Raw genomic sequence first — 22,932 nt, 5'->3', positions numbered from 1 at the left:
TTTCTAAAGAGAAATGCCATAGTCATGGTAAAGTTCTATTTTTTTAAATCTTTACTTTGTTTTTAAAAAAGAAAATTAGATGTGGTTCATGCATTTAAATGGGTGAAAATCTAATTGCGATATTAAAATGGGAATACATGAGAAACAATATGAAATATATTCAATAATTGCCTATAGATGACATGACATAGACTCTTAAGAATGTAGGCGTTCTTATGAGGAGGATGACTAGTGATGGGTGAGTAACGTGGGCAGCGTGGGTGAGGAACAAAGAAAGAAGTCATAAGGTGGAAACAGCCTGTCTGTGCTGGACTGACTTGACTAATAATTGGTATGAATCCAGAATCTGTCTACTAAGTTCTGTCCACTGGGCAGTTATGTGCTTCACGCTAAAGGAAGAAAATTCTTTCACTGGTGACTGGTTTAATCCTTCATTTATATTCTTACACATGTCAGAGTTTTAATGATTGGCAAGCCATGAATCTAATTTAAATTTTGACGGTTATGTCAACTCCTAGTTCTTGAATTATACCCAGGAAGTTGTAAGGTGGGAGATTCTTTATTTCAAACTTCTTGAAGTTTAAGGCTACCTAGAATTACTGAGTCCATAGTTGTTTTGCTCAGTGGCCTTTGAGGTACATAAAAGAGTTCTAGTTTTCACATTTTATGTTATGTAACTGTCTAGGAGTATGGAAAGAGTGTTTTTCGTAGTGATACAGGAGACAGGGAAATGCACATGTGAGGAATAGTTTTTGTGGAAGGGGAAGCAAACCTCCTACTTCTGAGTCTGGAGGAGCTAAGGGGTAATGTAACAGAAAGCCACCCCTACCTACCAGGACATCTCCAAGGGGCTATCCTGGAAGGGGACATAGGAAGTCCATATAGCAGTTAGCCCCCTGGCACACCCCCCCCATTTTATTTCCCATTTCCAGTTATAAGTCACAGATTATTATGTGAGCCTCTTTTGGGACTTAGTAAAACCTTTTATTGAAAGTAGATTATATCAATATAAACGTTCAGTCAATCTAACCAACAGTGTTAGAAGTTACATAACATAAAATGTGAAACCTAGAAGATCGTGATTGGAACTATAGCTTGTGATCTTGTTTGGTCTTCCTTTTTACTCCTCTTTGTTCCTTTCACTAGTGTTAGCATTAAAACAAGAATATTTTTATAGCTGAGAAGAGAGGAAAAATCTATAGGATATGACTTTGGACAAGCACATTAGTGGAAGCTCCCTTTTTCATATGTTTTTAAAAATTTTCTTTTACTTATTTTGACTTCTGTTGTTTGACTTCCCTATTTTTTCCCCTCCTTCCTTCCTTCCTTCCTTCCTTCCTTCCTTCCTTCCTTCCTTCCTTCCTTCCTTCCTTCCTTCCTCCCTCCCTCCCTCCCTCCTTCCCTCCCTTCCTCCTTCCTTCCCTTCCTTCCTTCTTTCCTTCTTTCCTTTCTTCCTTCCTTATCATTTCCTATTTTTTTTCTGTAATTTGAGTGTTAAGGGTGATTAGACGTTAATCGAACATTTTTCATAATTTAACGTGCATATCGGTCACCTGGCATCTTGTTAAAATGTAAATTCTGATTCAGTAAGTTTGGGGTGAGGCCCAGGGTTCTGCATTTTTAACAAGTTCTCAGGTGATGACAGTGCTACCTGTCAGCACATTTTGAGTAACAAGAATCTGCTTCATCTTCTCAGAATGAAGATATCAAAGACAGATTAAGTTTGTTCAATGATCTATGCCTAATTAGCAATTCTGGGCTTTTATTTTTTAATTTGACAAAAAATTAATAATTGTCAGAATAAGGAAATATTTAAAAATGAAGAGAAGCCTCCTTTATCCCTGCTTAAATGGCAACTCTATTTAGACAGCTTTATGCAATTTGAATGTTTAAGGATGAGGACAGCAGTGTGGAGGTGCGGGGGTGCAGGGAGGGGTGTGGGTGGAGGTGGAAGAGGGTATAGGGGTAAATGGTAATGGAAAACATACAATGAAAAAAATAATGTTAAGGTTTTCTCGTCTAACCTTATTGCTTTTCAGGATTTGGAGAAATTGATTTATTGAACTATATTTGTATCCAGTTACTGATTTAGAGTGTACTTTTTGGACTTTACATGACCATTAAGAAGGAAATTTAAGTGAGCTTGGAAGACATTAAAAATATCTATATTATATTCAATCTAGTTTTTGAGGTAGAAGCTTCTTTATGCTTTTATTTATGTCTAGTGGCTATTAATACAGATTTTTAGACAGTTACAAACTAGAGGAAGTAATATAACCAGATAGTGCCTCTGTGAATATTTTTGGTTCCCATTTACATTTGAGTCTAGCTGGTTTTTCTTGTGCCTTAAGTGCTGTTAGGATTGTTGTAAGACTGGAAGTGGGATATATGGGCGTGTGTGTGTTTGCGTGTGTGTGTGTGTGTGTGTGTACACTGCTTGAGTAAAGTGGGACTACGTAAGAACCCTTCCGGCCCTTTAAGATTCCATAATTCTCTCATTCTTTGTAGATGGGTGGAAAGGAGGAGGGAACATACTCTAGCCCATAGAAGTGGTAGTTAGCAAGATATATGTTGCTGGTAGGAAATACATTCGATCCTGACTTAACAGTTCTTTTCATTAGTTGAAAAGGATGCTTTGATATTCTACCTTGCCCTTCCCCCAAACTCTGTTAATTAACTGATTTTATAAACTTGTACATAGGAAAGGACTCTATCAGTCAACTCTTATTGTTATGATAATTATGTTTTTGGGGGTAGATGAGGGAAATATGAACCTATATAGAGTTAATTATAATTTTATTTAATTTACACTCTTACTAATTTTTATTTTAATAAGCTAGATTGTGGGACAAAGACATGATACTTCGTCATTGTGTACAATAGCTTCTGGGGTTACTGTGTATTTATATGTACGATTGTTTGTAAATTTTAAGAAGCTGTTTCAGTACTTTGGAATATTTTAGGCTCACGTTTGTTTTTATCTTTTTAGTGTTTAGAAAACAATTTCTTAGATTGAGAAAACCACCTGATTCAAGTTCTTATATTTGAGTTCCCTGTTTTCAGTTATTGCTCACTCGAGTAGTGCAGCTTCTGGATTTTACAAAATTTCCTTGGATTACACCTATTCATGGAAAAATGAATTAACTATTTATTGTAGTTGTTGTCTGCCTTTTACTATGTAAATATGCTTATAAGCTTGAGTTTGTGGGTTGTGGGTAACCTTTACAGAGAATTACCTATCGTTTATTTTTCTACATTTCAGAATTTCTGTGTTTATGTGTCTCTTCCTCTCTGTTCAAAAGGGATGTTCTCTTCTTTTCTGCCTACTGGGTTCTTAAACTAGTCCTTTCTGTCTTACCCAGGATTTGTTTTATCAATAACCTCAATTCTTTTGAGTTGGGTAGTTTTAGTATTAATAATAATGATATCCAGTCTTAATTAAGTAATTACTTTGTGCCTTAGACATAATAAGATGATAATAGCTGATGTTTTGCTACCATGTGCCAGGCACTCTTCTATACCCTTGAGGATATCAACTCATTCTTTTTCAATTTTTTCTTTTGTTAAAATATTCATAACATACAGTTTATACTCAACCATCTTTATGTATATAGTTCGTTCATTCATAATGTTTGCAGACATTACCATCATTCATCTCCAGAACGCTTTTCATCTTGCAAAACTATACATATTCAACAATAATTCTCCATTCCCTTTTCCCCCAGCCCCTGGCAACCCGTTCTACCTTCTGTTTCTCTGATATTATACTACTCTAGGTACCTCATAAAAGTGGAATCACACAAAATTTGTTTTTTTGGGACTGGCTTATTTCATATGTTCACAAGGTTTATTTATATTGTAGCATATGTTAGAACTTTCTTCCCTTTTTAAGGACGAATAATATTCTATTGTGTATATATACCACATCTTATTCAATCATTTATCTTTCAGTGGACACCTGGGTTGTTTCCATACTTCAGTTATTGTGAATAATGCTTCTGTGAACATGGGTGTACTCATTTAATTGTGAAAACCACCTTAGGAGGTGGAGACTTTTGAAGAGAAACTGATTTTAGAGGAGAGAAGTGATTTGTGCAAAATCAACAGCTAGGATGAGCCTGTCTGGGATGCCTGTTCTTGACTATCACGGTAGACTCCCAGTATCTTTCTATGTTGGTGCCTTCTGTTTTACCTACAGGTATCTTCACACTCCTATTTACTATATTTTGATACATAATTAATGGTGTGTAATACAAATAACTCTAATACTGATGTTGGCAAATGAACTTAGAGTATATTATTTTTTAATGTTTGTTGCATTTTAGCTATAAATTAGATCAATTACAAAGTAAAGTTGACACTCAAATTGGATTTTCAGGCTCCCGCTTGCTCCCTGGATGCGCCTCTTCTACCAGAGGCAATTGTTTGTTGTACATAACAGATTTAGAATTTTCGGAAAACCTGGAGTGATTGATTGATTGATTGGATTTGAACATGTTATTTGTAGTATGAGAGATTTTATGGAAGGGAGTTTTGAGAAACCGTTTGAAGATATATATTTTAGGACAAGATGGTGTAGTAGTACAGATACATAGGTTTAGCAACAAGCATGTACAAATTTCTGAGCATTGGAGGATGGGAAACTGAAAAAGTGATAAGGAAATTGTAATTCTGAAGTTGAAGTATATACTTAGGAGTTGGACAGTTAGGATCATTTCATAATTTGAGATTTTTGGCTTCCATTTGCCAGCCTGTTTTTTAAGGGTCTAGATAAAAGCATGTTTGAGTCAGGTATTACAGGCTCTGGGACTGGAATTTTCTTCCCAAAGCCATAATGATAGCATCGATACCATGGACACTTCATGTAAACAAAGTAAGCAAGTTAAATCGTTTTTTAAAATTGTTGGGTGGTTTAGAACAGATTTGCTCTATATCTTACTGTACACTGATCACCTATGTTACATATCATTAATTCTCTAGAATGGGAAGAATGTGGAAACTGGCACTGGCCCTTACACCTTGCCATATTCTTTTATCGTCTTCATTTTCAGGCTTTACACAAGACTTTTTAAGTCTTGGCTGATTGATGGGGGTTTCTTGAAACAAAATAGTCTATGCTTTGAAAATGATTAATTCTGTTAATAGAAATAAACACTCATGATAAGTAGAAGGCTTGGATAATTTGTAATTTTTTTTAAGTGGTAGATATTTCTAGGTCTTCAAGATTTTACTTGTGATGAGTTACCTAAATTGAAATAATCGAGAGTCCTTTGACTGATGATTTTTCCATAGATAAAGTTTACCAAGTACCAACCTTAAACAAAACTTCGATGAACAGAGTATAGTAGAAATTTGCACTATGAACAACAGAAAATAAAGATGACTGTGCTTAGTTTGGCAAGTTTTCCAAACCTAAATGTTGGCCAGTTGCCCAAATGTTCAGTGGTATGCTTTTGCCCTGCCATTTAGTGTACAATTAACATTTTAAGATCAAAGGTTGATCAGACAAATTTGACAATGAAATTGGTGGGGAAGTGAATGGGCTTGGCAATTTAAAATTAAATAATATGTGATGTCTGTTTAATTACTGTTGTACGTATGTAAGTGATCACATAATAGAATGAAGCTATGGGCTTAAAGTGAATTTAAGACCATAAAAATCTTAATCGTATCTGCTTCATGTCTTTAAATTGTTTTTGATATGAGGATTAAAAAATACCTTTTGGAATCTTTCATAACGCTGAATGAAAATTTTGATTGTTTTTGATGAAGAGAGTATGTTAGAACTGTGACTTCATTTCAGTGATTGTTAACACTAGAATTAAAAATTTAAAAATCGTTTCTTGGCCTTTTGGCTAAGATCAAGTGTAAAAATTTTTAAAAGGTTAGGAGAAGTGTGTAAGTGTGTATTTTCTCTAATTTATTAATATGAAAATAAGAATGAACTTAATGTGAATTCTTTGAATTTCTGGAAAAATGAAATAAGGCAAAACTGTACTTCAGGTATTTTTTTTCAAGGGTTGAAATCTAATTTGTGTCAGATAAACAGATAATAGCTGTTTGAAAGTAAAGCTTATGTGTAGGATTATTTGATCATTAAGTACTGATCCTTTTGCGGAAGTGATACAAACAATGCTGTTTAAAGTTATCAGAAGTCTTTTCCTTAAATTCCTTAAATCACGTAAGTAGATGCAACTTTAGGTTGTGTTTCCATAGAATTCTAGTCTGCATGGTGGCTAGGATCCCAACCTAGCCTGTAAAGCTTGCTTAATTCCCAAGGTAGCTAAATTACTTACTGTGTATGTCTGATGTGAAAAATGATAAAATGTATTGTTCTAACACTGGTAACTAAACAAACTATAATTGCAACAAATATAAGAAGTTTATAAAAACTCTCTTTTGACTAGTTAAAAAACCCTATTAGGGAAAACATTTGATTTTATAAGGTAAGGAAGAGATAGATTGAGAGTATTACAGAGATTGTAAAGGGAACTCAGACACTGATACTTGATTTTTTGTTGAGATGCATTAAAAACTTAGGACTTTTAATTCTGTTGATACAGATGTGTCCCTCACTAGCATTGATCAGAGCTTTCTTAGGCTCATTAATGGAACTCAGTGATTGAGGTAAGAAGCAGAACATTTTTTTTTTAATTTAAAAATTGTAAAATATACATAATTTTTTTGAGTTGAAATAACTGGAAAAAATAGTTTAGAGAGGATATTGATATACTTTCCAAAAGAGATTACCAGAGATAAAATTTACTGAGCTGAGAGCTAGTGAGAGAAAAAGGCACAGTGGGCATGAGCGCCCGTAGGGAAGGAAGAAAGCTGGAGTTCGGCGAGTCAGCTGTGCGTGTAGTGCTTTTAGAATAAGGGATGGCATAACAGGTCTCGGTGGAGGGGGCAGAGTCTGACCAACTGGTCTTAGGAAGGTTTATAATTGTATCTGGGGAGTGGCTCTAAACTGTGAATTTTCTTTATAAGACATTTCAGTATACCTGAACTTATTTCAGAATCTCTACAAACTTGAGAATTAGGTTTCAGGGACTTGTGTGCCAGTTCTGTTGGGAGTAGAAATGAGAGGAAACGTAGCTGGTATAGAAACAGTAGAGGTTTGGCAGTGAATTCTTATGAGGGAAAAGATACAAAGGGAAAGTAAACTCTGGACTTAACACAATATACTTATTTCTTTAGAAGGATGGGAAATAGATGGCGTGTCTCTTAGCATGAAGCTGTATAATGTGAAGCGCTAGTATATAGTGGGCAAAAAGAACCCCCCCTCCCCCAGCATATCCATTAGCATTGTATGGGCTTTAAGTGGTAGAAATCAACTTAGGCTCTAATTTAAGCAAAGGAATAAATTGGCAGGCTCTCAGGAGAACCAGTCTCAGAAAATGGAGTAGAATCAAGGGAAGCCAGGCATCACGGACCTGAGTCAAGGTCAGACACAGGAATACTTTGAGTAGGAAGCCGCCACTGACACTTGCTCATAATGCCTCTGCTATTTCTTGTACTAATTTTTTGGCTCTTTTTGTGCACCTTTGTCACTTACTCAAGTTAAAAGATTTGAGAAAGGAGCACTTGATTCTGGCTTAGATCCTGAGTTTATTTCCCACTTGCTAACGACAGGGATAGAGAAAATCTGGACTTTTTGGTTTCCAATATGATAGCGAAATTACCCATATCCACTTCAAAACACAGTGCCTTTTATTTTTCCCAAACTGAACTGAGCTATTATTCCTTCCTCTTTAAGTGCTTCATGGCTTACTGAATAAAATGCCCCCATTTCCTCATGCCAGAAGCGTGGAAGTCATCCTTGATTTCTCCTATTCCCTCAGCCCCATATCTAATCAATAGCATATTGTCCTGTCAGTCAGCCTCTTAAATGTCTTAAATGTATCCACTTGCCTTTAAGTTACTGTTGCCACTTTAGTCCCACTTGGTGTACTATAGAAGCCTCACAATTTCTCTGGTCTCTAGATTGGTTCGTACCCTATGTGGGGGTGAACTTTTAAAAATGTGCATCAGATTATGCTGTCAGTGTGCTAAAAACCTTTCAGTGATCTACTGATTATTTACCTACTGTTTCTCGGCTCCAGTCCACCCTTTTAAATTGTGATTGGGGACTGGCACTTTACAAAGTACAGTTCTCCAACTCCCATGCCAGCTTGCTTTTTATTGGATTTTACTATTAGGGGCACTGGCAGGAATTGAGAAGGTCAGAGAAGGGACTCCTCATGTTTCTAGTTTCTTTATACCTTCAGCAGCCAACTACATCATTCTCTACCTTCTTTTGGCATTCCTGACACTGGCCTTGCTGCTCCCTCTCAGAGGTACCAGCTTCTGGGTGGTGCATCCTGGGTAGATAGAGCACCACTTGCATCATTCCCCACCCCTGCCATCCCCCCCTCCCCCACAATGGACTGTGTTTCCTAAGTGGTTTGAGCCTCCTCCCTTCTGAGCCTCCTGCACAGAGATTTGACTTGAGTTTCAGGTCTCCTCTCCTTAGAGATTTGAGCACTCAGCTCCGTGGACCTCCCTGATCCTTTTACAGGCATAATGCCCTTCCTCCAAGCTCCTAGCTTCTGATAATACACCTCTTCCATTTTGTCGCCCTAGCCCTTCAGATGGTAGTGCTTCCTGCAATTAATCTTCTAATTACCTTAACCTTCCTTTTTTACCTTTTCAGCTTTCCCATTTCTCTGTAATCAGTTTTCCTGTATTAAGTCTCCTGTGTTTGAATTACCCATTATGGTTTCTGTTTGTCTCCTTCAAGGGGTATTCCATTTTCTAGGATAATATAAACATTTTCATTAATTGCGAAGTCCCTGACTACTTCTCTAGTCTCAAACCATGCCATTTCTCTTCTCTCAGTGCTTCAGTATTCTGAATTTTTAAAAATTGCCAGGACATGCACATTCTGTTTTTGTCTCGATACTGCACTTGGTCGGGAGATTGCGTACCAAGCGCTGGTTATCATCAACATCCCCTCCTTCGTCCTTCCCTTCTGTTTACCTTCTTCCTCACAATGGCTGCTTGGCTAACTCTTGCGTAATGCAGCTCTCTACTGTAGAGGTTATAGAGATAGGCTGTTGTCAAGGTTTTAATGTCAACTTTGCTATTTTGACAGCTTTAGGACTTTGGGAAGTTACTTAATGTGTGTTTCACTTTCATTTTCTGGAAAATGGGGATAATAATTTTACCTACCCTGTAAGCTCATTGGCAAGGCTTAAATGAATTAGTAGACGGTAATGGTTCAGTAAAGAGTGATTGTTCAGTAAGTGACAATAACCTGCTGTTATCATCAGCTACTGAGATTCCCTCTGGGATGCCTTTCCTGATCTTCAAACTGTGACAGGTTCTCCCTTTTTCTGTGATCCTGTAGCACTTTGTTCTTGACCTTTTCAGTACTAACTGTGCTTGGTATTATTATTTAATGTTTTGTTTTCTTGCTGTGGGTATAGATTACATGAATTTACATGGAGACTCTGTGCTGTTCACAGTTATGCCCCTAGCGTCTAGCACTGTGCCTGATAACTGGTTGGACCTTAGTAAATATTTTTTAAAAATTGATTGATTAACTATTTTTCAAAGAAAAACCACAGTGAGTTTGATAGGAATTACAACAAATGAGTACAGATGGTGGTGAAATGAATAAATTTAAATGATCAACTTTTCTGTTTTGATATCCCACTAAAAAGCTCTGGAATGGACACTATATAATAGGAGAGGAGAAATACCTGCTAATTTTGAAGCTGTTGTGATATGATGAACAGATTTAGCAACCCATCTTTTATTGCCATATTCTAAAATGAAATGTTTCTTGGCCCCTGATTAGATTGTGTGTGTGTGTGTGTGTGTGTGTGTGTAAAATATATATATATATATATATATATTTTTTTTTGTAACTTAATTTCTCTCTTCCCCTTCTTCTGGGGTTGTAAAAGCAGTTTGCCTCTATTTATAAAATTTCTAGAAATACAAAAAACTCCCCAAAACCCCGAGGAAAGCAAATATTGTAGTTCCAGATAGAAATGACAATTCTTAACATTTTGGTGTAGGCTTTTCTGTCATTACTGTACATACAAAGTTTTATCTCCGTACCCCTTGTAATTGTATTATTCTTTTTGGTTTTTAAGTTGCTTTTTATTCATTTAATATACTGTGAATCTGTTTCCATATTAATGAACATATCATCATTTAAAAATGCTTGAATAGTATGCTATTACATTGATATGCAGTATTTAACTGATCCGCTGAATGATGGATGTTTGAGGTTTCATTTTTCACTGTTACAAAATGCTGTGATGAACATCGTTATTATACATGCAGCTTTATTTAACTAGTATTGGTTGAGTGCCTTTTGTATGTATTCAAATAGACTGTGCAAGACACTTGGTCTGTGTGAAAGAACAAAATTGATATGATCTCTGCTTTAATAGAGTATAAGATAAATTCCTAGAAACTTAATTGGTGCTGAAGTCTGGTCTGAATTGGTGATAAATTTAAATGATAAGATGTTTAAATTCTGTTTTACTCCTAGACTACTAGTATTGGGAATGTGAATTAGGACTTGAGATTCTATTCGTCGTCAATAGTTTACAGTAATTTTTCTCTTCTTTAATTAAGTACTTTCTAAATTTCATTAATGTGTATTTGGTGGTCTTACTTGATTAGCTGTCTCACATCTCAGTGATTGCCCTGCAATACTGTTTCTAGTAAAGCTGGAAAACTAGCATTTAGAAGAAAGCAGTTTATAAATTCCTGTAATTTATATAGCTCCCTGGTGTGTATACTTTAATATAAAAAGTAAATCAATGTTTTCTAATTCAGTGAAACCTCTATGAAATTAATTTTTGTCTTTCAGTGAGAATGGATATAATAAAAACAACTTAGTAATTATGAATATAAGTTTGCACTTGAGGTAATTTCGTAATTAATAAGTTATATTACACTTGTGATTCTATCTGCTGAAGGTATAGTTAGTTATAGACTAAACCAGCATCTGACAGTGTGTGGCATCGTTGCCTCTTTTTAAAGAACCTGGCTGTTGTTAGAGACTTTGGAGTGATGTGGAAATATTTTCACTTCTTTACCTTCCTTCCCTAACATGAAATAGCTCCTTACTGTCATAAGTATCACATAACAAAAGAACACATGATTTGGAAAGACGGGAGTTCAAATTAAGTATCATATCCCAGAAACTTTTGTTCCAAAGCCTGAAAATTTTATGTGCAGAAGAATCCTGAAATATCAACTGTGAAATAATTTCTATAATATCTCTGTAGGTGCAAGCAGTGTTTCTCAGGAGCAATCCTTTGTAGTGAATTCTGTCTTCTACAGTCTTTTCTTCCTTGGCCTTTTAATCTGTTTATGTGTAAATGTATATATACAGTAATTTCTTTTAATAGATATTCCACTTGTAAAGAGAAAAGTCTGATATATACATATATGTCAAATAAGTGTTTTAAAATATGAACAGAAAGTAAACATTTATGACAGAGAAAGCAAATGTACAAGCACCCTGGGATTTAATGTGTATTCTTTTGAACGTTTTATTTAATTATGAACTTCTGGGCACCCAGTGAAAAGGGAAATATAATTTCTGTCATCATCATATGATCAGAAGAGACAAACCATTTCTTTTTTTCTGAATTCTGAGGTTTATTAGCATAAGTCAGCTTTCCTCAAATTGTGAATGTAAAATATCTACTCTGCTAAATATTAACATATTAGGATTAAGTTTAGTAAAAAATGGGCTGAATAAGATAAACTGACTTATTATATTTTTTTATAACCATAAATATTCCTAATATGTATTTTTGCTTTCTCAAATAAATATAAAATATTATCCTAATTTATGTAACTATGACATGCTTTTTAAAGTACATATTAAGCTTTGCAAAATACTGGTCTAGGTTCTTAAACAACACGATGGATTGTGTCTTCAGTACCATTTGTGCAGAAGATACCACTATTGCCTTTTATTTGATCTTTCCTTATGTTGACTTAAATTCTTTTGAAACACAATCCAGGGCAAGGCTGACTTCTCCCAAGAAGCAAGATTCTCTCTGTCCATCAGGAATTGTTCTATTTGAAAAGCATGTGCAGGAGGCCTTGGGGAACTAAGTATTCCTGTTGTCTGTCAGCCTGCAGGCCTGGGAGTTTGTGTAGGAGTCTCTCAGATGCGCACTTAGTCCAGACTGAGGCTGATTTTACCGTTCTTAAGTGAAATCTGAATCTCTACAATTCAGATCTAGGAGGGCTATAGCTGTTTCAAAATGTAGCAAGGTGTCCTGAGTGCTCTATCTCCTCCCCAGGGGCCTGCTGGGACTAATTATTTTGAAAACATTAGTAGCAGCATGCTTCCAGTCCAGTCCAAAACTGTAGCCTCTTTGGTCTCCTTGTTGCTCCTCAACCTGTTGTTTCACACTTCCTTCACTGTAATGAGCTCTCTCATTTCTCCTCACCTACCCTATACCTATCTCTTTGCTCTTTAGAACACTTGTTTATGGGATACAAATTATCCTCTATTATATTAGGTGTCATGTACTATGTTAGCTACCATCTCTTCATTTAATGCTTCTTTGATTTCTTGGCCTCAACTTGATTCAGCTCCATCTTTCAGTTACTGCCTCTTTTTTTCTGACACAACCCTTGGGTAAGAGATAGGACAGACCTGTCAGCATTCTTCTCCATTCTCAGTGGTACATCTGGACTGTTGTTCTTTTACTCTTTCATTTAACCACAAACAAAAACAACTTAACAAACAAGTCTGTTCCTTTGAAGCCTATGCTTTTTAACTTACTAATTTCTTGCTGTCAGTTTTCTCTCATTCTTTGAATGTTTGGTACCTGGGTGTAGGCTCCATTTTTACCCCAAATCTTGACATTATGTATTTGGTAGCATTGCCTATCAGTCTGTAATTTCCTGAACTTGAACCCATCTGGAGTTTATTTTTATCTGTGGTAGAGCTTCATTCTCGATGATCCGCTGATGGGGAACATTGATCATAACTTGCCCATTTGAAGAATGATACATTCTAAAATACGTAAATTCCCCCATACATCGATAGGCTTAAAGAAGATAAGGGCCGATAGAAATTCGCGTGAGCTTGAGTTTAAAAATATTTTTAAAATATATTTTATTGATTATGCTATTGCAGTTGTCACAGTCTTCCCCACTTTGCCCCCCTCCACCCGGTACCCACCATTTCCTCCAGCATTCTCTCCCCCCTTAGTTCATGTTCATGGGTCATGCATGCACATTCTTTGGCTACTTCATTTCCTGTACTGTTCTTAATGTCCCCCCATTTTGTTCCTACCGATTTATACTTCTTAATCCCTGCACCTTTCCCCCCGTTCTCTCTCTTTTCCCTCCCAACTGATAACCCTCCAAATAATCACCGTATCTATGAATCTGTTTCTGTTCTGCTCATATGCTTAGTTTGTTTCTTAGATTCAGTTATTGATAGTTGTGACTTTATTGCCATTTTCATGTTTATAGTTTTGATCTTTTTCTTAAATAAGTCCCTTTAATATTTCATATAATAATGCGTTGGTGATGATGAACTCCTTTAGCTTTACCTTGTCTGGGAAACACTTTATCTGTCCTTAATTGTAACTGGTAGTTTTGCTGGATAGAGTAATGTAGGTTGTAGGTCCTTGCTTTTCATTACTTCTTGCCAGTCCCTTCTAGCCTGCAAAGTTTCTTTTGAGAAATCAGCTGGTAGTCTTACCTTTGTAGATAATTAATTATCTGGTTTTCTCTTGCAGCTTTTACGATTCTCTCTTTATCTTTAACCTTTAGCATTTTAATTATGATGTGTCTTGGTGTGGTCCTCTTCGGGTCCAACTTGTTTAGGATTCAGTGTGCTTTCTGGACTTGCATGTCTATTTCCTTCACCAAATTAGGGAAATTTTCTTTTATTACTTTTTTCAAATAAATTTTCAAATTCTTGCTCTGTCTCCTCTCCTGGCACCCCGTGACTCGAATGTTGGTATGTTTGAAGTTGTCCTTGTTTTTTTTTTGGATTCTTTTTTCTTCTTTCATTGAAACATTCTGATTGAATGTTTTATTTTATTCCTTACGTTCCACATCATTGATTTGATTCTCAGCTTCATCCACTCCACTGTTGGTTCCCTGTAAATTTTTCTTTACTTCACTTATCTTCATTTCAGTGTAATCTTCATTTCTGCCTGGTTTTTTTTAAATGTTGTTGAAGTACCCAATGAGTTCTTGAGCATCCTTATAACCAGTGTTTTGAACTCTGCATCTGATAGATTACTTATCTCCATTTTGTTTAGTTCTTTTCTGGAGTTTTGTTGTGTTCTTTCATTTGGGCCATATTTCTCTGTCTCCTCATTTTGGCAGCCTCCCTGTGTTTGCTTCTATGTATTAGGTAGAGCTGCTTTGACTCCCTGCCTTGGTAGCATAGCCTACTCTAGAAAAGCACACCAGTAAGTTGGATGGGGTGGAACCTTAGGTCATCGCCAGGGCGAGACAACATGAGTGAACTAGGTTGATTGAGTCTCCAATATGGTAGCTCTGCTCTGTGGCTCTGTGTGGGGAAGGGCTCAGAAAGGGAACAGTGCTGCCGCCTGGCCTCTGGAATTTAGTCCAGGGGGAAGCTGTCCCCTGGCACTCACCCTGATACCAGACACTTCATTTTCTCCCTGTGTGTCACTGGTGTCCTTCCAGCTGCTGCCCCAGTGCTGGAGCCCAGAGGGAGTGAGTCTCCGTCCTAAATTCATTGTGTGCCCTTTAAGAGGATACTCTTGAGAATCCTGCAGTTTCTTTCACCGCCTCAACCCCCATTGGCTTTTACAACGAGAAGTTATGGTGACTTATCTTCCTGGCACTGGAATCCTGGGTTTGGTGTGGGGCTGGCATTCCTTGTTCCCGAGGTACCCCTCCTGATTTTTATACACCACGTGTGGGTGTGGGACCACCCATTCCGCATCTCTGCACCTCCCCTTATGTCTCCGTGTCTCTGCCCCTCCTACCCATCTGGATGAATGTGACTTCTTTAATTCCTTAGTTGTCAGACTTCCATACAGCTTGATCTTCTGATGATTCTGTGTGATATTTGTTTTGTAGTTTAGCTGTAATTTTTGCTGTGATTGTACGAAGAGGCAAGCCATGTTTATCTACACCTCCATCTTGACTGGCAGTCTCTATTTTTTTGAAGTTATTTTATTTTTTCCATCACTATTTATTCTCTATACCCACTTTCTTGTCCATCCAACAGCCCTCCTCCTTGAAGTTTAAAAGTATTTTAATTTCATAGTAATAAATAAGAATTGTACCTGAAATGGTGATATCTAGCTGTATTATCATTTCAATTCAAGTTGAGGGGCTGTTGCTAACTGTAGTGTGATAGAAAGAGCACTGGATAGTTTGAGTTCTGGTCATTTGCAAATTACTTTGTTTTTTCTACTACGAACGGGAGACTATAGTATATAAAATGTAATTAATTGCATATATGTGTGTTCTGTAAACTTTGATGTTTAAAATATATTAAAAATTAGAGAACTTTTCTCCTAGGATGGGTCATAAGATTGCTCTTGAACGTCACACATTGTCTCCATTAAAAAGCTTTGATTTCTCCTTAACCTTTTTTTTTAATAGGAAACATTTTTTAAAAAAAGAACATTTGTTATTTGTGGTACTTTAATCTGAATGCTGGGGATGGGGAGGAATCTAGTGAGCATTATTCCATGCAGCTATTCTAAGTCTGAGGAAAAACAACTTAACCATTATGTCTTATGATCCTATTCTTGAATTAGGCTGCTAATGTTGCCTTTTTAATGTTTTATTTACAGATACATGATGTTGATTGATGGCACAAATGAAGTTTTTATGATTGATAGAGATAATTCAGTGTTTCATGTTTCGAATCTGGAATTCCCATTTCGTAAAGATCTCCGTATACATTTGTCAAATACTCTCTTAGATGGGGTAAGTCATATTTTATCCTTTAAATAAAAATTAAACATTGCCATTTTTTTTTCTGTTGAAGTAAAGTGTGTTTTTATTAATGGAATAGTAAATTTAGACTCAAATCTAGTTTTTTCAAGTTTTTTTAAGTTGAGATATAACTGGTATATAAAGAATTGAATCTGCCCAGGCTGGTGTAGTTCAGTGGATTGAGCTTCAGCCTGCAAACTGAGAGGTTGCGGGTTCAGTGCCCATTCAGGGCACACGTGCATTGTTGATTGATGTTTCTCTCCTTCACTTTCTCCTTTATCTCTCTCAATAAATAAATAAAATCTTTTATAAAAAAGATTCGATTCTAGTTTTTATTAGGATGTTAAATTCCATTTACCTCTTATTTGCACTACTGTCACTAGATCATTGTCTTGGGTGTGAGAATAAGTGAACAAAGTTAACTCTTAATTTTTTCTGTTCTTTGTGATTGAAAAAAATTCTTGTTGGAAAAGACTAACTTTATTTTATTATTTTACTTGTCAGTTGAATTTTAATTATGTGATACAACATAGTACATTTTCCCTTGGCTCTTTAGCTATATGGACTGATAGTTGTTTTAAGAGATTCATGCCTTTTAAAGCAACCACTGTACTTTTAACATTTTAATTTTGAAAGATGTTAAGAATTCTCCTATTTCAGAAAATCTGTATTTAATAATCATAAAATTACTTGATTAATAATATTTTAACTGTCTTTTATGCAAATAGCTTTCTTCTTCCCAACTCTAAAAATACTGATTCATTATAAATAAAAGTTAAAGTAATATTAAACATTACAAACAAACTGGTAAAAATTACCTGAACTTCTACCATTGGAGTAACTTCTGTTACCATTTTGATGAACATTATTACAGACTTTTCTCTGTGTCCGAGTGTTCAATCTTATGTCTGTTCCTGAGGAATGTAACACTTTCATAGTAGTAATAGCAACTCACAGCATAGATTCTTAAACAGAATGTGTATCAGAATTTTTAGGGGAGTTGGGACTCCATCCAGTCCCCATAAATTCTGAATAATTGTTGTACCTCTCCACTCACTGAAAATGAGTGCTCTGGTCAAATATGTATACACATGGAAAATTACATAACTTTGCACACAAGGAATCAAATATTTCATGAATTTTGTAGCTTGTATTTTTTTTTCCACTTAGCAATGTGTTTTGGACATCTTTCTCAAGTTTTGAATGATTCACCATTGTCTACATATGTATGCATCATAATTGGGGTTCCCAAACTACTTTGATTGTGAAAATTGTAGGGGATGCTTGTTAAAAAATATGACCCATCCCAATAGCCCATTGTAGACCTAATGAATTAGATTTTTCCAGGGGCCAAGACATCTATCTGTACTTTTAAAAAGTATCCAAATGATACTAATCAGGCAAGTTTGAGAAATAGTTTTACGATTTTTAAAAGCTAGTTCTCTTGTGGTGGACATTTAAATTATTTTGTAGATTTTTTTTCTATTACCAGATACACTTGAATGCATATCATTATCCTTTTTTCCCTTTCACAATTGTGCAATTTTAAAATTAAGGAGATTCTTAGAGGCGAAATTGTAATATATGTATTTAGAATCTTTTGACTGCAAGTAACTGAAGTCCAACTTAAAGTAACTAAAGTAAAAAAGGAAGTAGATTGGCACAAATAATTAAATTTCAGGTTGGCTTGCTTTAGGCTGGATCTGAGGGCTCAGATGATATTGGCTAGGCTCGCTCTTTGTTTCATTTGTCTGCTCTCATTCTGCATGAAGAGCTTTTCCCCTTGGTAGGCAAACTGGATTGCAGCCCAAGCAAAAAGGTAACTTTCTCTCCTAACATCCATAGATCAATCCAAGGGAAGATTCCAAAGGCTGTACCTGAGCTACACACCCATGGAAGGGGGACAGTGGAGGCCAGGACCTCACTGGTAGCAGTGCCACTGGGAGTGCAGGCAGAGTTGTGCTCCCAGAGACAAGGGGTGGTTGTAGGTTGCACTGTGCTCCCTACACTGGCTTCAAGGGCATGCCCATTTAAAATATTGACATGTATAATTGCAGAAAGTTTGAGCACATGTGCAGTTTTGACAGCCACGTGTAAAGAATCTGAACATTATCTTATACACTGGGTTTTGCTAATGTAATGTTTTTTAATTTGGTGAAGGAAAGAATAACTTCTGTATTTTAAGGGACAGCATGATATAGTGGTTAAGAGCCCTCTTATCTATGGTGCCTTACTGGTTTCATCAGTTATTACCTGAGGGACCTTACATAATTTTCTCATTTTTCATATTGACTTAAGAGAAGTTTTTGTATATTGGGCACATTTGTGAAACATTTTAAAAAATGTGTTTTTACTTTTTCTATTATTTTTTGGTGGCACAAGTTTAAATTTATGTAGGTAAATTTATTAACCCCTTGATTTGTAATTGGCTTTTCTGTCATTTTAAGAACAAATATTTTTACTTCAGAATTATTATAATACCTTTACTTTTTCTAGTGCTTTTATGGTTTAATTTACATAATTAAATATTTGATCTATCTGAAATACATTTTGATAAAAGGAACAAAATAGGGGCATAGTTTTATTTATTGCCAGATGTCTAAACTGTTGCCTCAATACTATTCAGCTAACCCATTTTTCCTTTTTAATTGGCTATGTCGTTTTTCATTGTATGGTGGATTCTTTTATATATCATTGTTTCTTGATTCATTTTCTCATTTCATAATATTTTGGTCTTCCAGTGGTACTTTTATATTGATTTAAAAACTGTGACTTTAGCATACAATTTAATGTCTGACAGCCCAAGAACACCCAATTTCCTGGCTATTCTGAAGTTCACCACTTAGATTTTGCTTTCTCTTTCACTTTTGGGTAAACAGGCTATTAGTCTTGATTAGTTTGTTACACTTTATATGGGAACTGTACACTGATAAGCTTATATTTTTCTCTGCAGAGTAATCCCTGATACGCTTGTCTCCAGACCTTTCTGTTTGCTAAGCTTGGTTGTGTAGTTTATCTGCCTACCGTACCGTCACTGCCTTTCCTTGGAGGAAAAAGGGGCTCTGCATCTTTCTTAAAACTTCCCACAACTTCAAGTCTCCTTTCTATAGGGATACTACGCACGTTATTTAAAATTTCTTTGCTTTCTTCAGTGTTGAACCTTTATCATGAGCCAGATTGAATTATGTCTATGAAAGTACTTCCTGTCTTAAGATAAAATTTGCTACTCTATTTCTGGTTTAAATGGACAGATATTGGGGATGATAGTAGCTTGGGAATATTCACTTAAACTCTCAATGATGGAATTACCCTAATGAAAATCACATGTATAAATATATTTATTTATTTGTTTAACAGAGGGAATACCACTTTCCAAGTGACCTGAGTGCTTATTGCTCCCATCTTTTGTTCTTTGTTTGTACTTGCCAACTAAATATTGGAGCGTGCAATATTCTGTCTCCAGAAGGTAGAAGACTGTGATTAAAGAATAGGATGTTTGAGTTAGTCCGAGGTACAGTTTTGAGTGATGAGAAGGTTCAGGGTGTGACCCAGAGAGAGTGAGAGGTTGAGGTCCTATGAGGCAGAGCAGTGGAAACAAGATCAAGAAAAGTACTAGATGTGTCATAGTGAGTGATGGCAGGAGTCCAGGGGGGCTGTGAGCTGGGTACTAAAGATTAGAAAGATGGTAAGAAGGTAGTATAATTGGGTGGAGACTGAACAAAGAGTAACTGTAGAGTCATAAAACAGTTATCTGTGCTGTGTGTTCTCTGTGGGGCTGCTAGTACATCTTCATGTCTGTGACAGGGTGCGTAGTAAACTGCCATTTTGTAATAGAAATGACATATACATGTATATATCTCTAAACTTTTTTTTGTAACCTGTATGTGTGCATGCACATGGGTGCTGTGCACATGTACACACGTGCCCTTGTGGTAGACAGAGCAACTGCGTAAGGTTGGAAGTATTGTTCATCGCACATCCCCACGGTGCACCGTCCTTGCCGTTGATGGGACTGGCACCCCGGCATTGTGCTGTACCTAAATTGCACGGCCAGTGCTGCAGCACTGCTGGTTAGTTCGCTGGGACAGCAAGAACATTTTAGTTTTTGTTTTCTAAGATACAGTTTTTTAGCATTGTAATTAATAAAATAGAAGGAAGAAAACAACCCTTAAGTCACAGGATTTGTAAACATTTAGTATAGTTTATAATTGAAATAATGTTTTTTGAGTGCCTCTCATGTTCAAGTTGCTGTGCCAAGAGTACAGGTATTGCTTAGGGAGGTGAGGAGAACGTGCCACCTTTGAGACATTTTACTTCATTAGGTAGGGATGTAGAACGATTGGTAATGGATAAAATGATAACCTAAAGATTGGTATTTAAAACAAGTCCTATGGTGGTTTAGAGAAGAAACACATTGCTTCTAGTTAGTCGGGAACTAAAGATGTTTTATAGAGGAATTAGCATTAGATATGGAAAGATTTCTATAGAGAGATTTCTGTTGGATGTGGGCTGAGGGCATTCCAGGTAGGAAATAATGCTTAAAAATTAGATGTTTAACCATCTGCAGATTTAACTTAGCAATACTACTGATTTTCACCCCAAACTTGGGTAACTGAGAGCGACATAATAAACTCTGGTGAGATTTTAAAATAGCAATGTGATTCATTGATGTCAATTTACTTGGACCAGATTTATGGTTGCCATACTTCTTTTTCCAGTTAATTAAAACAGTCCTCTGTAGTTTCCTGTTTCTTCTACATTTTCATTTGCAAATTGTTTTTGTAAAATTCCAAATCCGAGAATAACTCAAACTACTTAATTGTCTGGCTGTCAGATGTGAGCAGTAAAGCTTTTGTTTTGTTCTTTGAATGATGTTCTTTGACCCACGAAATGTGGAAAATAGAAGTATAGAAATATGGCATTAATTCATTTGAAACAAATCAGTGAAATTAAGTCAATTTTATATTGAGGTTAAGAGGAGGATATGGCATTTCATCAAAGTTAATAGTAAGAATCTTGGGGAAATGCCATGTCTTTTTAACTGTTAATTTTTTATAGAGGACTATGCATGCTCATTTAAAAAGTTTTGGAAAGTCTATACATTATAGAGTAGAAAAATTTATCAAGAAGAGATGATGTTTTAACATTTTGATGTATTTTCGTTTAATCATTTTGTTGTGTCTATAGAACATGTATAATCAATATGTATGTTGCTGACATTTAATATATGCTGTGTATCTGGGGTTCTATCATTTTTCTTCAGTCTGAAGAACTGATTTTAGGATAAAAATTAGTTGCGCTTTAAAAAATTAAAATGTAATTAACAAACTATAAAATACACCACTGTAAGGTGTACGATTCAGTGTTTTTTAGTATATTCAAAAGACTGTATGACTATTACTAATTCCATAACACTTTATCATCTAGATGGATGTGATAATTAGAAAGAAGTGGGCCTTATCTGAAAGGATTTTAAAGAATGGGTTACCCTTGAGATGAGCTTTGAAGGCCCACAGGTTTTCCAGAGACTAGTTAATTACTTTCTCTCATTAGAACCCTTCAAAGGTTCCTCATTGCCCATACATGAAGGCCAAACTACTCAACATAATATTCATTATATCTGGGCCATGCCAGTATCTTTAGCATCATCTTCAGCTGAGAGCCCTTGAACGGTAAGTTTCTCCTATATTGAGCTTTGGACAATTTACCCCAAACCATCTTTTTTGTTGCCTTTGTAATACCATTTTTTCCATTCACCATTCTGCTAGAAAATATCCATTTCATCTTTCAAGATTCAACTAATGGATGTCACACCTTATTATCAAAACTTTCTCTTACTCTTCAAGTAGAAATAACCTACTCCTTAAACTTATACCATATGTCCTTATTTGTCCAGAATAGTAGTATAGGTGTACACTCATCACATTAGTGTAATTATTAATAGCAATCTGTTTTAGTCTCACAAGTATCCTGATTTAGACATAAACTACATGGTCATGCTATCTCTATGGCTGTCTGTCATTAAAACTATATAGCTCTTCATTGGACCTAGCTCCTTATATATTTCCCCCCTGAGACTGTAAGTCCCTTGAAGGTAAGGACTATAGGCTTAATTTCTCCAGCACCTGGAGCTATGCCTAATACATAGTTTGGGTTCAAGGAATATTGAGTGACTAGGCAGAAGGGTGGATGCCTGAGGACTTCAACTAGAGGGAATGGAATATAGAAAAGTAAGGAGGATAGAAAAGTTAAATATGCAGAAAATTTTGTGTTCTTTAGATGGAGCCCAGAATGCAGGATTCAGGCTTCAGATTTCTCCCCAGTAATACTTAATACAAAAAGACAATGGAGCAATGTCTAACGAGCTCTTGAGGGATCTAAAGGTTGATGTGCCTTTGTGTAATTTTCTTGAGGTTTCTTATGCTTGGGGTTTGTTGAATATCTTTTACAATTTTCATGAGAAGTAGAGAATTTTTTGTCATTATTTCTGCCCTTTCTCCTTTTGTATATTTAATTACTTAATGCTTTTTTAATAAAAAAAAATCCAAACTTTTTCCTCTGTTATATTTTGAATGGTGTCTGTTGCTGTGTCTTTACTAATCTGTGCTTTTGCAGTGTCTAAATTGCTATTCATTCTGACCACAGTATTTTTTACCTTGGACATTTTTACCTCTGGAAATTGGTTTTGAGCTTTTTTGTGTGTGTTTGTGTGTCTTTTATGTCTCTACTTAACTTTTAAATATATGAAATACTGTTGTAATAAGCCATCTTAATGTTCTTGCTTGCTAACTCTAAGATCTCTTTCAGTTTGGGGCCTATATTGATTGATTTTTTTTCCTTTTTATGGGTTGTGTTTTTTTGCCTCTTTGTATACCTGGTAATTTTCTATTGGATATCAGGCATTTTGAATTTTACCTTGCTGGGGTCTTAATATTTTTGTATTCCCATAAATATTTGTGA

General features: G+C 35.7%; 1 protein-coding gene across 2 annotated transcripts in view; it reads left to right on the top strand.

Annotated features, from left to right (window-relative positions):
* The window catches only part of RNGTT (RNA guanylyltransferase and 5'-phosphatase), a 245,740-nt gene that overhangs the window by 52,740 nt on the left and 170,068 nt on the right, over positions 1-22,932 (top strand). For both annotated transcript variants that reach the window (XM_054569701.1, XM_054569700.1), the window contains exon 9: positions 15,828-15,963. In XM_054569701.1, the coding sequence (XP_054425676.1) occupies positions 15,828-15,963 (136 nt within the window). The remainder of the gene's footprint in view (positions 1-15,827; positions 15,964-22,932) is intronic.

This window comes from Pteronotus mesoamericanus, unplaced genomic scaffold (genome assembly GCF_021234165.1).
Source record: "Pteronotus mesoamericanus isolate MK-2021 breed Mesoamerican mustached bat unplaced genomic scaffold, CSHL_Meso_final contig_20, whole genome shotgun sequence".
In the NCBI taxonomy this organism is placed as follows: domain Eukaryota; kingdom Metazoa; phylum Chordata; class Mammalia; order Chiroptera; family Mormoopidae; genus Pteronotus; species Pteronotus mesoamericanus.
This window is presented reverse-complemented; position numbering and strand designations above follow the sequence as displayed.